Here is a 14,332-nt window from a genome sequence, read left to right as displayed (position 1 = left end):
CTTCTCAGTGCTGGCATGGGCAATTCAAAACGAATGCGATTGAGAATTTGGTTTAACCTACAGAAGTCATTGGTTCACTTTTCACAAAAGTTTAGTTGTGATGATTTTTAAAAAGTTTCTGATGGTTGTAACCTAGCCTGGCGAATAAACGCTCAGAGAAACTTCGCAGCCTGTTTCCCATTGTGCTTTCATCTGCCTTGGTAAAATAGCCTTATTGGTGTCGTGTGACGATGCTGGAAAACGCAGGTTCGACTTCCGGCCACGGCGGCCGTATTCGAATGGGGGTAAACTGCAAAAAACATCCATATGGTGGTAGTGGCATGTATAACTCTATCAATTGTATATGATCGTGCTTTCACGCATGGACTGTAGAGTGGCATCGGATTTTTTAGAATGTTGAAAAATTAAGTGTGATGCTTCTTTATGCGCCTCGTTGAATTCATGAGTGCTGTTGGTGCCGTGCAAAACTAAAAATGCGTGGGCTTATTAAGTATGTCGACACCGAAATAATGCATTACTTCTGTACACTCTAAGGTAATCAATAAAGCAAGACTGCTTGGGAAGCAGAGCTCCCTGTATTCGTGACCAATTCGTAGTATGAAACAACACGAGACACACATGGAAGTGTGCGGAGCATCGTGCGAGTCTCTGGCGATAAAAAAAGAGAGGCTTTTACTCTACACCAGTAAAAAAAAACGTCACTCCGGCATTGCTTACATCAATCTTAGGTAAAAGCAATCGCTCGCGACTGGCCGCGGCCGGCTTGGCTCGGCATGCGCATGTGCGCGCGCCAGACCCCCGTGATTGAGGAGTAACTTGAACGCTGAAGGAGGAACGTTGCTCTTTTGGTCCTTGCTGTCAAGCTCGTCGGAGTCATCGAAAGACGCTCGTTACCTCTCACCAAGAAAACAGCCCTCTTTAATTTTTCGTCGTGAAATATATGCAGTCAGAATGATCACATGACTCCCGTGCTAACCGGATAAAGGAAACCAAGATAGCGCGTGTCTTGGCGCTTGTCTCTGGAGCAGGTGGCCACGGAATGCAGCAGGATGACGTCACATCTTCCCCGTATTATAAGCATCGTGGGCCTGCCAAAAAAAAAAGGGAAAGCATTTCAGAAATTAATCATCAATACCAAGTCTTTTTGGAGCTCGTATGATGCGCCCAAATCGCGTCGTTCTTTGCTCAGGAATTAAAGTTTTGTTCGATGAATGAGGCTCTTGGATGTCAGACGACTTGGTAGCTACGATGTCTTTGTCCATCGCGTCCGTTGGCTTGCTGTTTCGTGGATGCTGCTCCATCCTTACGGGGCTTGTTTCTCCTCCGTGTGGGAGAATGAAGAGATGACGCCTGTTTTTGCGTACGGTTTTTCCTTCAGTTTGGACCCAGTAGGATCTCGGTGTTTTAGAAGGACGAAGGACCGTGCCCTCGGCACCTCTGTGTTTGAGCCATACTTGACTGCCTGCGGATAGACAGGGAAGAGGTCTCGCAGCATGACGTTTGTCAAAATACATCTTTTGTTTTTGTCTGTATTTTTCGTCTTGCTCTTTCCAAGAAGCCTTTGCTACTTCTGGCTTTAGCGCGGATGGCATGCAGGGTACTTTTGAGCGTAAACGGCGGCTCATTAGCAGCTGCGCTGGACTATAGCCGGTTGGACCCGGCGTGTGTCTATAGTTCAGCAATGCGATGTAGGGGTCCTCTGCCTTCTTAAAAAGTCTTTTCAGAGTCCCTACCATGCGCTCAGCTTCCCCGTTAGCTTGAGGGTTACGAGGACTTGTTGTGACAAGCCTAAAGCCGCAGTTTTTTGCAAAATCAGCAAACGTGAATAAGATGAATTGTGGTCCGTTGTCTGATATTACCGTTTGCGGTATCCCATGTCTGGCAAAGCAGCTTTTCATGTGCTGGATGACCGCATTCGACGACGTTCCTCGATCCAGCAGGGCCAGCTCAGGATACCTGGAGTGATAATCAACAACGGCAAGATAGACAGCTCCTTTCATCTCAATAGCGCGTGTCTTGGCGCTTGTCTCTGGAGCAGGCGGCCACGGAATGCAGTAGGATGACGTCACACTTGCCAGGAGAGAGCGCGACGGGTAAAGCGCCCGAAAGGTAGGAAGTGGCTGCGCCGAAGCAGGAACGGAGCCCGTATCTCCGTTCATTCTCGCCCCCCCCCCCCTTTTTTTTAGAGTGTAGACATTATATTACTCCGTAATTTGGAGCTTTTGCCAGCCTTAATAATTGTTGGCGACTACGCCACTCGCGGTCGTTCACGCTCACATTATGATTTGATATCATTTGCATACGTTCACTACAATTTAGCATATGTCCTGCGACTATGGTCGAGTTAAAATGTTCTAGAGGTAGTGTTTTCATGCACGTATATCGAAAACGCATAACCAGATAAAATGTGTTGTTGAGGACACTGTTCCTAGCAGAGCCTGTCGTGAGCAAGAAAAGAATACCATACAAAATTGTGCATTCAAGTAAGTTGTGCAAGGTTCGAACAAGCGAGACTGGTCGCTTTTGAAAACTAAATCTACTTGCTCCTAGACTGTTTCCAGGGCTTAGCTAGGTTGCTTCTAGGTCATGGCTAGGTTTTTAGCTTGGTAATGATAGGGTTGTCACTACGCTGATTCAGCGATCAGAGAGGTTCGAGATAAACCACGAAGTAACAGACCCGACATGGACATCGAAACTTCAAAGACATGTGATTCGCTCTGAAAAGAAGCATGTCCAGTTCTCGGAGCCCTAAGACACATCGTCATCGGTGTAGGTCTTCCATCGCTTCAGGGTCTTCTCGTAGCCGTCATTGCGTTTCGTGTTTCCTATTCTCGTTGTACGTACTCGGAGTTTTCGGCTCGTCGCCATCGCTTAACAGCCACTTGTTCGGTTAAATATTGTCTTACTTTCAATGAGTGGAAGACGAGTTGTGGAATGCACCCAAAATATGTGTGGCACATATCCCTTTATGATCACTATAGTTTTCTGGTAGGCCGGACATGTTACACAGAACTGTTAGTAATAATAGTTCCCTGTGACTGACTCACGTGCAACAACCTGGTTAACAGCTGTGCTGTTAAAAAATGAAGAAGCCACTAATATACCGTGGATGTTTGATTTGCATGTTAATTATATGATGCCTGATAGCGCGCGACAGCTTTGTTGAAACGTCTTATCAAATGTGAGCGCCGCAAGTGAATACGCCGAAGGTGACAATGGCCAGTGGTTTGGAGCGGATTTAGCTAACAAATTAAAAAGAACATACACATTGTCTAATATCCACCATTGCAGATAATTTTAGTTTCTCAGAAGTTTTCTTATGCAGTCTTTTTTTAATTTTTGTAAGAATGTCCTAACCATGCGTTGACCCCTGATTTATGTATTATTTAAAGTCGGTAAGTCTGCCACCTGCCTGTTTTTAGTTTTATGCAGTTGAGCCTAGAGGAGTGCAGATAACATTTAATGCAGCCCGCCATAAAATACGCAAAAGTATCTGATTTGCCTGCTCGCAAGAAATACGGCGACAACTTATAGAATATTTATTCTGAATTGTGAAGTCTTAGAAACAAAGCATGGCTCCTCCTCCAGACTTACGGCGATAACCACTTGGGGAAACGTCAAAAAAGATCTGTAGCGTAATAGAGCAGAACCGGAACTGACTAATAGAGACCACCGCGCCTCGCCGCGGTGGTCTAGTAGTCAAGTTACTCAGCTGCTGACCCGCTAGTCACGGGATTGAATCCCAGCTGCGGCGGCTGCATTTCTCATTGAGGTGGTAATGTTGTAGGCCTGTGTGCTCAGATTTAGGTACACGTTAAAGAACCCGAGGTTGTCGAAATTTCCGTAGCCTCCACTACGGCGTCTCTCATTATAATATGGTGGTTTTAGAACGTTAAACTCTATATATCAATCAATAAAAAAGACGGAGTCCTTCCAATCAATCTTTAAGCTTACGTGCTGTTACGTTCAGATCATGCAGCTCCAACAGGCCTAATATGCTAGCCTCGTAAATCAAAAGAGAGCTGCAAAATATCACAGAGCCACTGTGACATTGAAGATGGGGGTGGTGAATGTGGGCTGCAGCGGCGTGTAGTAGGGAATTATAGCAGCGACAGAGGATAATAGATTGTGATTGAATTGGTTTTCCAACTCTCCTAGCTAGCATCTCGGCGGAATGTCATGATCGGATTGCAATGAGGCCTACAGGCAGACGCAGCTGATAGTTTCCTTGGTGCTAGTGCGGCAAGACAATAGACGGACGTGTGAAATGTAGCTGAGGGCTCGTCACTGCAGATATTGCACTCTTCATGACATTGCTGCAGGTGAATACTAAACTGCCTCATGAGAAATGTTTGCTATATCTTAGTACAAGTTTCATAAATCTTCATCGAAATGTTTTGATGTCCAGACTCCTCTAACACGTGATAGGAGTGATCAAGAATAAGATAATTTAGTCGGTACTTGTTCGGCTACTCAACCATTGGGCGAGAAGTTGAATGCAAACAGTGAATAAGTCAATCAATCAATCAATCACCCATTGATTCAGCAGCGAATCGACAAGGGCGAACGCAAGCAGAAAGCAATGCTTAGGCTCTACGAGATGCCTGCTCCCACTACAAGGTGAGCAGTAACAGTAAGGCAAGAAGAATACAAGTTCGCAAGGCTATAACAAAGTCGCATGGTTGGTTCCTGCCCAAGAGAAGTTCTTTTCACGTCCACTTCCATTAGATTAATATAACAATTACTACCCATTTACCAAAAACTTATACTTAACAACTTCGCGCTTTCCTGAGCCAACATCATCTGCTTGTTTTTTTTAAGGTGATGTCGAACAAACAAGCTAACCATCAAAAGCAAGATGTCATTCTTAAATGCATCCAACGTAATATATGAATTAAGTAATAGACAGGGTCGGCCAGTGAAGTCATAAGCCTGGGTCTGACACAAAAAAAAGTATAAATTCGACGAGTGCCTAATAATGTTTTAACAATACTTTTCTGGGAGCCGAGACATTGAGTATAACGCAATCAGCATGCAGCAAAGGATTTCTGAAAGTAAGCAGCCGTGACTTCTTTGAGAGTGCGTAAGAGCCCATTTTCAGGCAATATTTAGCCAATAGAAAGCCTGTATTTGAAAGGGTGGCATAGGGCACGATATGCTTAGGTAGGACGAGTTGCAGAAAAAGTGCGTAACGATAGTAAATTGTTACCACGTTACTGTGCTTAAGTTTTACTTGCTTAAGTATACGTTGCACACTGCTGTTATTAAGGAATCGGCAAGCTAATCTAAACTTGAAGTGTTATACATTAAGCATACACCTCAGTAATAGCATCAAACACTTACAGCATAAGATAAAAATACCCGTCACTTGGTGCCGGACACACTTTATTAGCTGAAGCACTATTTAGCATAATTGAAGGTGCCGTCAACGTCACGCCAGTCGTTTACGACCAGCGCTCTCCAGAGCTCGACCGCGCGCTGATCCGTGCGCTTGTCAAGGTTAGGCAAGCTTTTCAGGGCCTCGTAGCGAAGCACCGAGGCCAGCAGGGAGAAGCGGTCGCCTTCCGCCAGCGATTTGTGCGAGAGGTCGAGCTCACGCTGGAGATAGGAAGCGCGCCAATCCTTGAAGGCTTCACAGGCCAAGTGGAAGTCGTTGTGCAGCAGGGCGATCAGAAGGATTCGAGCCTCGGCCAAGTCACGACGAAACAGTTTGAGCACGGGTTTTTTCACTTCAGCTTTCTGCAGGCTCTCCCGACAGTCGGCGACGAACTGGCTGTACCTGCGCGGGATATCGTGGGGAACCGCTTTTGTAGTAAGAGTAACGGCCGAAACGGCAATGCTTCATACGACAGACAAGGTGAGTTGAACGGAATGTCGAAAACGAACACGGTGCTCTAAATCACAAGGAAAGTAAGAATGTTAGCCAACTGCTTCCTAATAACAGTACTAATAGTAATGACAAATCAATACTTCAACATGAACAGAAAGAAATGTGAGGGCTTTGTACTGGTACAGGAAATAAAGCTGCTACTTTATGCACGATAAATAGGAGCAAATGTAAAAACAACACTTCTGGACAACAGGGCAAGAAAATAAGTTAGCACCTCAAGAGACATATAGGAAATTGATGAAGAATCGATGCGTAATTGATGCGTATAGTACCGTTAAGCAGAACTACTGACACTGTGCACGTCAACAAACTGCGTTGCTACTATTGTCCCAATAAGCTGACGCTCTCTCGAGGGAGGGGAAAACGTGTGATGCTTCACGGGTGAATGAGGGAAAGGAAGATGAGGAAGACGAAGAGTAATTCTGATTGACGCCATTTCTCATCCATTATGTATATATATATATATATATATATATATAATATACTTCTAGACGAGTGCAGTATAGGAAACAAAACAATAAAATATTTAAAATATTTAAACATACTGCTCTATTATCGAAGTTTATAGTTTTTATTACGGTAGGTAGAAGAAACTCTGATCTTCAATTTCATATATATATATATATATATATATATATATATATATATATATATATATATATATATATATATATATATATATATATATATATATATATATATATATATATATATATATATATAATGACGGTGGCGGCGGGGCGCCCACCACAATAACCAGCCGAGACTGTCCATACAATGGCTCTCGCAAACATAAACGCGAATTCGCGGGCAGCCAAGTACAATCATCGAATGGTGGCTACACCAACGTGCCAACTAATTTCACTCTATGTAGTGTTAGTGATTTCTTTATAAATACTATTTCAGTTCACATGTGCATGCTTATGTGGGGAAGAGAATTTGTTACCTATAATATTGTTACGGGGGTGAGAGATTGAATGAAATTAATATATTTACAAAATATACAGGGAGAGTCAGAGGCAGCTCCAGCCAAGATGGAAGAACAGTGACAACAACAACACGAGCACGGTCGCTTTCATCGTCTTCGTTGTCTATGATGCTCTTTCATTGCCGATGTCGTGTAACATATAACCCCCCGCTGCTGGCAGCGCCGTCTCGGCGCCTAAAGTAGAGTAGGGTCATATGCGGATATGTACGGTTTGAGGCGGGTCACGTGGACGACGTCAGTAGCGGGTGCGGACGACGATGACTGACTGTCCAACGGAGCAATCTCGTATGTGACATCGGTAAGCCGGCGTAAAACCTTGTAAGGCCCCGAGTATGCAAGAAGTATGTAAAGTAGAATTGATTCTCTAAGTATTTCACATAGAGGTACCACTAGGCAACGCACTTCATCTAACCATCATAGTTTATGGTTCTATCAAAGGCAACAACAAGTAAATTGGTCGCACAACTAGCATAACGAGTATTAAAATATAAGCTTGCAGCCTTGCAAGTGGACGGCATGATTTTGTCGTAGGAGTACTCAGGTACACGTTATTGCTGTTGTAGAGTACAGAAAAAATCACAGCATATCCACGGAATGAATGATGATGAGTATGGTGAAGTGCTCGCCAATCTGTCTATGCTTCCGTTCATGCTTCCGTCCGTGCGTCCATCTGTTGGTACGTGCTGTCCTGCCGTCCGTGCATCCATGCGGCAGTCCATCGGTACGTGCACCCGTTCGTGTTTGCGTCTGTACGTCCATCCGTCCATGTGTTTGTTTGTCTGTCTGTCTGTCTGTCTGTCTGTCTGTCTGTCTGTCTGTCCGACTGCTTGTCTGTCTATCCATACATCTAGTGAACACTTGAAGTACCACCTTCTCGGTTCTTTTTATTTCATATTCATCATATACAAGTACCACCATCCAGCGGACAATCCAAGGACTAAACGAGAGTATGTACCACATTTCTGCTGTCAGCGCTTTGTGAACACCGAGAGCATAATAACGACACCGTGCTACGTCTTTTGTAACATGTGGACATGCGGATATGCGCCTGAGGGCAGCTGTTTGCCACTGGTATGCGGGTATGTGCCACAGGTTATGCACTACGACAACAGCGGACGCACAAGCCACACCATAAGAAGCTTCACCCCTAAAAAAGATGTTACTGCAGTATGCGACATTTGTGAGCAGTTTAAATTTCTTCAAGTACTGTAACGTGGTTCTGTGGGAGAAGCCTGCAGCAAGACTAGCAAATACGGCAGTCGTTATTTTGGCGTACTTGTCCCCGGGAAATGGAAAGAGAGAACACCGTGATACAAGCTGCGCACTGATAGCCGTAAGAGGTGTCATCGGCCGTCGACGTGCACGCGGCCGGTCTTACTTGCTCAGCGGCCAAATCGGCCCTTCTTCTCATGCGGCCTCCCGACCGGCGTCGCTACAAAACTCCCCACCCCACCATCACGGTTCATGCCAACTCTACTCCTGTTCCCGTCGTTTCGCATCTCCGCGTGCTCGGGCTGATCCTACAGTCCAACCGCCATAATACACACACCATAGCCAAGCTCTCGCTCTCGGTGCAGCAGACCGCACGTATGCTCGCCCGTGTCCGTGCGCGGCGTGAAGGCATGCGAGAACACGATCTACTTCGCCTTGTCGACGCTTTCGTCGTTTCCCGCCTCACGTACGGCCTTCCTTATACACGTCTCCTAAAATCGGAACGCGATAAAATTGACGTCCTCATCCGCCGGGCATACAAGACTGCCCTCGGCCTTCCCCCCAACACGTCCACCGATCGTCTTCTCCGTTTGGGTGTACACAACACGCTCGACGAGTTGATTGAGGCTCACCGCTCCGCTCAAGTGCAACGCCTTTACCGTTCGCCGACCGGTCGCCACATCCTTTCCTCCATCGGCCACGACACCTCCTCCCACCCTCCGGATCTGGTCTCATTACCCCATGCTATTCGCGCGGCGTTCTACATCAAGCCGCTACCTAAGAATATGCTGGCGGGCCACCACGACGCTCGCCGCCAAGCCCGTGCCGCCATGCTTCAAGCAAAGTACGCCGACCACCCGGCCGTCGCCTACGTAGATGCGGCCCGATACAATGCACGCAGGGACGCCTTCGTAGTCGTTTCCGTGTCGCCCTCCTCAGCTCCTTTGGGGCCGACCATCACGGCTGGTACCGTCAGAACGCCTTACGTCGTCGAGGCGGAGGAAGTGGCCATTGCTTTGGCCGCGACCTCGGCTGACGCAAGCGTCATAATCAGCGACTCGAAACAAGCCATCTCGAATTTCGCGCGAGGTCTCGTCTCGCCTACCACCTTACGGCTACTTCGGCCCCTACTGCAGCAAGATGAGCAGTGCCGCATAGAACTGATCTGGGTCCCCGCCCACTCGGGTCACCCCGGCAACGAGACAGCTCACCAACGCGCTCGAGGATTCGTCGACCGAGCGGTGGGCCACTCAGAGTCGGACGCCCTGGTGCCGGAGCCCCTGGTCACCTACCACGACATCACTCAGCACTATCGCCTCGAGCGATATTTCTATTCACATCCTCACAGCAGCCTTCCCAAGCGGTCCGAGATCGCCTGGCGTCGCCTACAGACCCGCACCTTCCCGTGCCCCCTCGTGTTTTCATACATGCACCCAGGTGCCATCGATCCACGCTGCTGCCTGTGCGGCAACGTTGCCTCGTTGAACCACATCCTCTGGGGCTGCCCGGAGGATCCCCCGCCCGCCGACCTCCTTTGCTCACCCCCCAACGAGGGACAATGGGAGGCCCTTCTCTCCAGCAACGACATAGACATCCAGACACGGGTCCTGAAACGAGCGGAAGAAGTCATCGAGAAGCACAGCCTGGCAGCCTTCGTGGCTTAGCCTCCCTTACCCCTCACCCCTTCGATTAATAAAGTTGTTACTCACTCACTCGGCCGTCGAGTGATCTGCTGAGTGGCAAGGCACTGCGGCATTTAGACATGTGAGCATTGAAGATTCCAGTAATATTGTTGGGGATCGGGTTGATTTCGGAATAATGTGTAATGATCACTTTGTGTGGCTCAGACTTATCGGAACAGGCCAAAAGAATAGCAAATATTCAATATTTCGACGTGGCGCAAGCAAGAGAGGGGTTATACCTGTAATAGCTCTGTTATATGTAAATGAAGATCGTGCGGAGCAATATCGTGATACCGTTGGCCTATAGTATCAAAAAAGTAATGAATGACAGAAAAAGTATTCATAACTCAGGTTCTAATTGTAAAAACTATAATATGATTACGAGCGATGCCTTATTGTTGAGCGCTCAGAAAACTTTGACGATCTGGGGCTCTTTAACGTGCGCTGAGAATGATTAGTACAAGGGTTGCAAGCCTTTTGCATCCATCCAAATGTGACCATCGTGGCCAAGATAGAACCCATGAACCTACAAGTCAGAAGCTGAGCATCGTAACGACTACACCAGTGTGACGGACGAATCGCGAATAAAAACACAGCAAACTAAAATGTTATAAAATAGTCCTGATATTGACAAAAAAATATTTGGCCATTTGTACTTTACAGTGGCTGCTTTATGAAGGAGATCGACGTAAAGGACATCAATAAATAAATGATGAACGCTTAGTGTATAAGTTGAATCTCGAGCAGTAAGTGGCTCACAAAGAAATGAGGCCTTGCTCAGATCATATATTTATTGATCGTCACAAGCAAGGTAGTAGCATTATCGAAAAGAAGTAACTGAATCCTTTACTTTTTATTTAAACCAGAAAAGAACGCGTTACTGTACTACGTAACGTGTTACCGTTACGCTTACCGCAGAAAACTAACGGACGTTACCGGTGCTGTTACTCTGCAATCTTAAGTTTTAATCAACGTGGCTTTGCTTCAAGAGCCCACACTAAGAATTTTTCTTTTTTAACTCATGGTTCACATAACGCTTCTAACTGCAAGAAAGATTACACCAAAATTATTTTTAATGAGGATTATTTTTACAAATGCACGGGCCCTAAGTCATTTTATACTAGCCTAAAAATTTCTGTAAAGTTACTAATCATGGCTTTTGAGTGCGACACACTGTGAAGCCATTTTTCTCAAGACATGATACTCCCTATGATATTCATATATTTACGCTATATACCATTAAAATATCACTGAACTCTAAAACGATTCACCGTGATCAGTATTTTCCTGCTGGCGGCCGTGGCCCGAAGACAGGCTGGAGCGCGTGATAGCAGCGTTGATAAAAATGGCTACACGAATGCGCGTGGTGTTGGAAACGCATGTGGCGAATTCGCAGCGCTCATCAAAGAAACACCCCGCGCGAGAAGTCAACGCCACCGCTCACTGAACATTTTAATAGTGTGGTGAAGTCAGCGTAATTGTGATATTTGATATGTAGTGTTTAACGTCCCAAAACCACCATATGATTATGAGAGACGACGTAGTGTAGGGCTCGGGAAATTTCGACCACCTGGGGTTTTTTAACGTGCGCCAAAATCTGAGCACACGCGCCTACAACATTTCCGCCTTCATTGAAAATGCAGCCTCTACCGCTGGGATTCGATCCCACGATCTGCGTGGTCAGCAGCCGAGTACCTTAGCCACTGGACCACCGCGGTGGGGCAGCGTAATAGCTGTGCTGTATATATATATATATATATATATATATATATATATATATATATATATATATATATATATATATATATATATATATATATATATATTATGAAGTCTTGGTCTGGATTACCTTTTATTAGGCCCGAGGAACCGGCAGCCGACAGCTACGATGAATGAGCCAAGATGATGATGCTACGCGACAACGATGAGGATGCATGAGCCACACATGATAATGATGATAATGTACCGGTGAAGAGGATGCGTATACTAAATGCCCACATCAATTCCCCCCACGTGAAAGCGGCCAGCCTGGCCGCGGCAAGTCAAGGGGACAAAGAACGTCGCATGAAGGGCTTCATACGGGAGACATGGACGACCTCTGTAGTTCGATAACGGCGATCTGCTGGGGCTACAAGTGGCGTCACGCGATAATTCACTGGTGAAGTCTCTTCAAGAAGTGTGTACGGCCCGATAAACCGAGGCTGAAATTTGTCGCACAAACCAGGTGTGCGAACAGGCGTCAAAAGGAGTACTTCGTCTCCAGGTTGGAAGGATACATCACGATGCGATTCATCATAAACTAGCTTTCTGTCTTGCTGGCGGGCTTCAGTGTTTATACGAGCTCGTTGGCGGCACTGTGCGAGTCGTGAAACGTATTCCTCTGAAGAGGATGGAGATGAATTCGCTTGGCAGGTAAAGAAGGAGACGTCGAGGAAAGAAGTAGGGGAGCGTCCATAAACTAGGTAAAATGGCGAGTAGCCGGTTGTTCGCTGAATGGCCGTATTGTAGGCGAAAGTGACGAATGGTAGAACAACGTCCCAGTTTTTGTGGTCTGGTTGAATATAGGCGGCGATCATGTCAGCAAGAGTGCGGTGGAATCGCTCAGTGAGGCCGTTAGTCTGGGGATGATAACTAGAGGCAGTCTTGTGAGTTGTGCCGGAGGCCTGAAGAAGTTCGTTCACTAGATGTGAAAGAAAGGCCCTTTCACGGTCACTGAGCAACACACGTGGAGCACCATGACGCAGTATAATGGCTCGGAGGATGAAATCGGCAATCTCAGAAGCTGAACCTGTAGTAACGGATGCCGTCTCGGCGTAGCGCGTCAAATGGTCAATGGCTGTTACTATCCACCGGTTTCCAGCAGCACTGACTGGGAGGGGGCCATAAAGATCGACGCCTACAACTTCGAATGGTGTGGCTGGGCACGGAAGAGGCTGTAGTTTACCGGCGGGAGCAGATGTTGGTAGTTTTCTACATTGGCAGGTAGTGCAGGACCCGACGTACCGAGCTACACTAGTGGTAATGCCTGGCCAATAAAACCGACTTCAAAGGCGATCGTAGGTTTTATGGTAACCAAGGTGACCAGCAGTCGGATGGTCATGAAGTGCCCTGAGGACTTCGGACCGAAGTGATCGGGCTAGAACGGGAACCCCGCGCTGACCGTCAGGATGGTAAATTTTGCGGTACAGTACCGACTTGTCCAGCTTAAATTGCGAGAGTTGGCGACCGAGCCTTGCATTAGGTGGACGGGAACTGCCAGTGAGGTAGTCTATAATACGTCGACAGTATGGGTCAGCCAACTGTCGAGAAGGAAAATCGTGCGGGTCGTCCGAAGGCAGCTGGTTCATAGAGGCGAGTGAGGAAACCGCCGTAGACGTGGACTCCGAGGGCGTGTTGTGCAAATCGATGGCGGAAACCCCGAGTGGTGGAGTCGCTGGTAGTGGGCAGCGAGAAAGAGCATCGGCGTCACTATGCTTCCTGCCACACTTGTACACGATCTCAAAATCATATTCTTGGAGGCGTAGAATCCAGCGTCCGAGGCGTCCCGACAAGTTCTTGAGTGTCGAAAGCCAACATAAAGCATGGTGGTCGGTCACAATGGTGAAATGGCGGCCATGCAGATATGGACAAAATTTCTGTACTGACCAAACGATGGCGAGGCACTCCTGCTCGGTTATCGTGTAGTTCCTCTCGGCTGCGGAGAGGACGCGGCTGGCGTATGCAACGACTCGCTCTCGCGAAGAGTTGTCCCGTTGCAGGAGCACGGCTCCTAAACCGCGGCCGCTAGCGTCTGTGTGCAGGAAGGTCGGTGCATCATCGTGAAAATGAGCAAGTACAGGGTCTGTCGTGAGGGCACTCTTCAACCTGTCGAAAGCCGATTCCCATTCCTGAGACCACTGAAAGGGCATACCGGAAGCAAGTAGCTTATGAAGTGGTGCGGCTATGGAGGCAAAGTTTTGTATGAATCGCCGAAAGTAAGAGGCGAGACCAAGGAAACTTCGCAAATCTTTTGGTTTGTCAGGGCGAGGGAAGCGAAGCACTGCAGCAGTTTTATCAGGGTCTGGGCGAATTCCGTCCTTGCTCACAATATGACCGAGTACCTTGATAGATCTGCTGGCGAAATGGCACTTTTTGGTGTTAATTTGAAGACCAGCGCCCGCAAGACAAGTCAGGACCTCGTCCAAGCGTTGCAGATGTTGAGGAAACGTCGATGAAAAGACAACAATGTCATCGAGGTAACATAGGCAAGTCTTCCATTTCAGGCCACGCAGCACGGTGTCAATCATGCGCTCAAAAGTTGTGGGCGCATTGCATAGGCCGAACGGCATAACATTGAATTCGTATAGGCCGTCCGGGGTTGCAAACGCAGTTTTTTCTTTATCATCTTCGTGCATGGGGATTTGCCAATAGCCGGAACGCAAGTCGAGGCTCGAAAAGTATTCAGCACCCTGTAAGGAATCTAGGGCGTCGTCGATGCGTGGCATGGGGTATACGTCCTTTCTAGTGATCTTATTGAGTGCTCGGTAATCGACACAAAATCGTACGGAACCGTCTTTTTTA

General features: G+C 47.1%; 1 protein-coding gene across 1 annotated transcript in view; it reads right to left on the bottom strand.

Moving 5' to 3' along the window:
• Positions 1-5,341: 5,341 nt before the first annotated feature.
• Positions 5,342-14,332, bottom strand: part of LOC142814058 (uncharacterized) — a 125,942-nt gene continuing 116,951 nt past the window's right edge. The window contains exon 7 of the mRNA XM_075892003.1: positions 5,342-5,779. Coding sequence (XP_075748118.1) covers positions 5,401-5,779 — 379 coding nt within the window. The 3' untranslated portion in view covers positions 5,342-5,400. The remainder of the gene's footprint in view (positions 5,780-14,332) is intronic.

The sequence above is a fragment of the Rhipicephalus microplus genome, chromosome 4 (genome assembly GCF_043290135.1).
Source record: "Rhipicephalus microplus isolate Deutch F79 chromosome 4, USDA_Rmic, whole genome shotgun sequence".
Lineage (NCBI taxonomy): Eukaryota > Metazoa > Arthropoda > Arachnida > Ixodida > Ixodidae > Rhipicephalus > Rhipicephalus microplus.
This window is presented reverse-complemented; position numbering and strand designations above follow the sequence as displayed.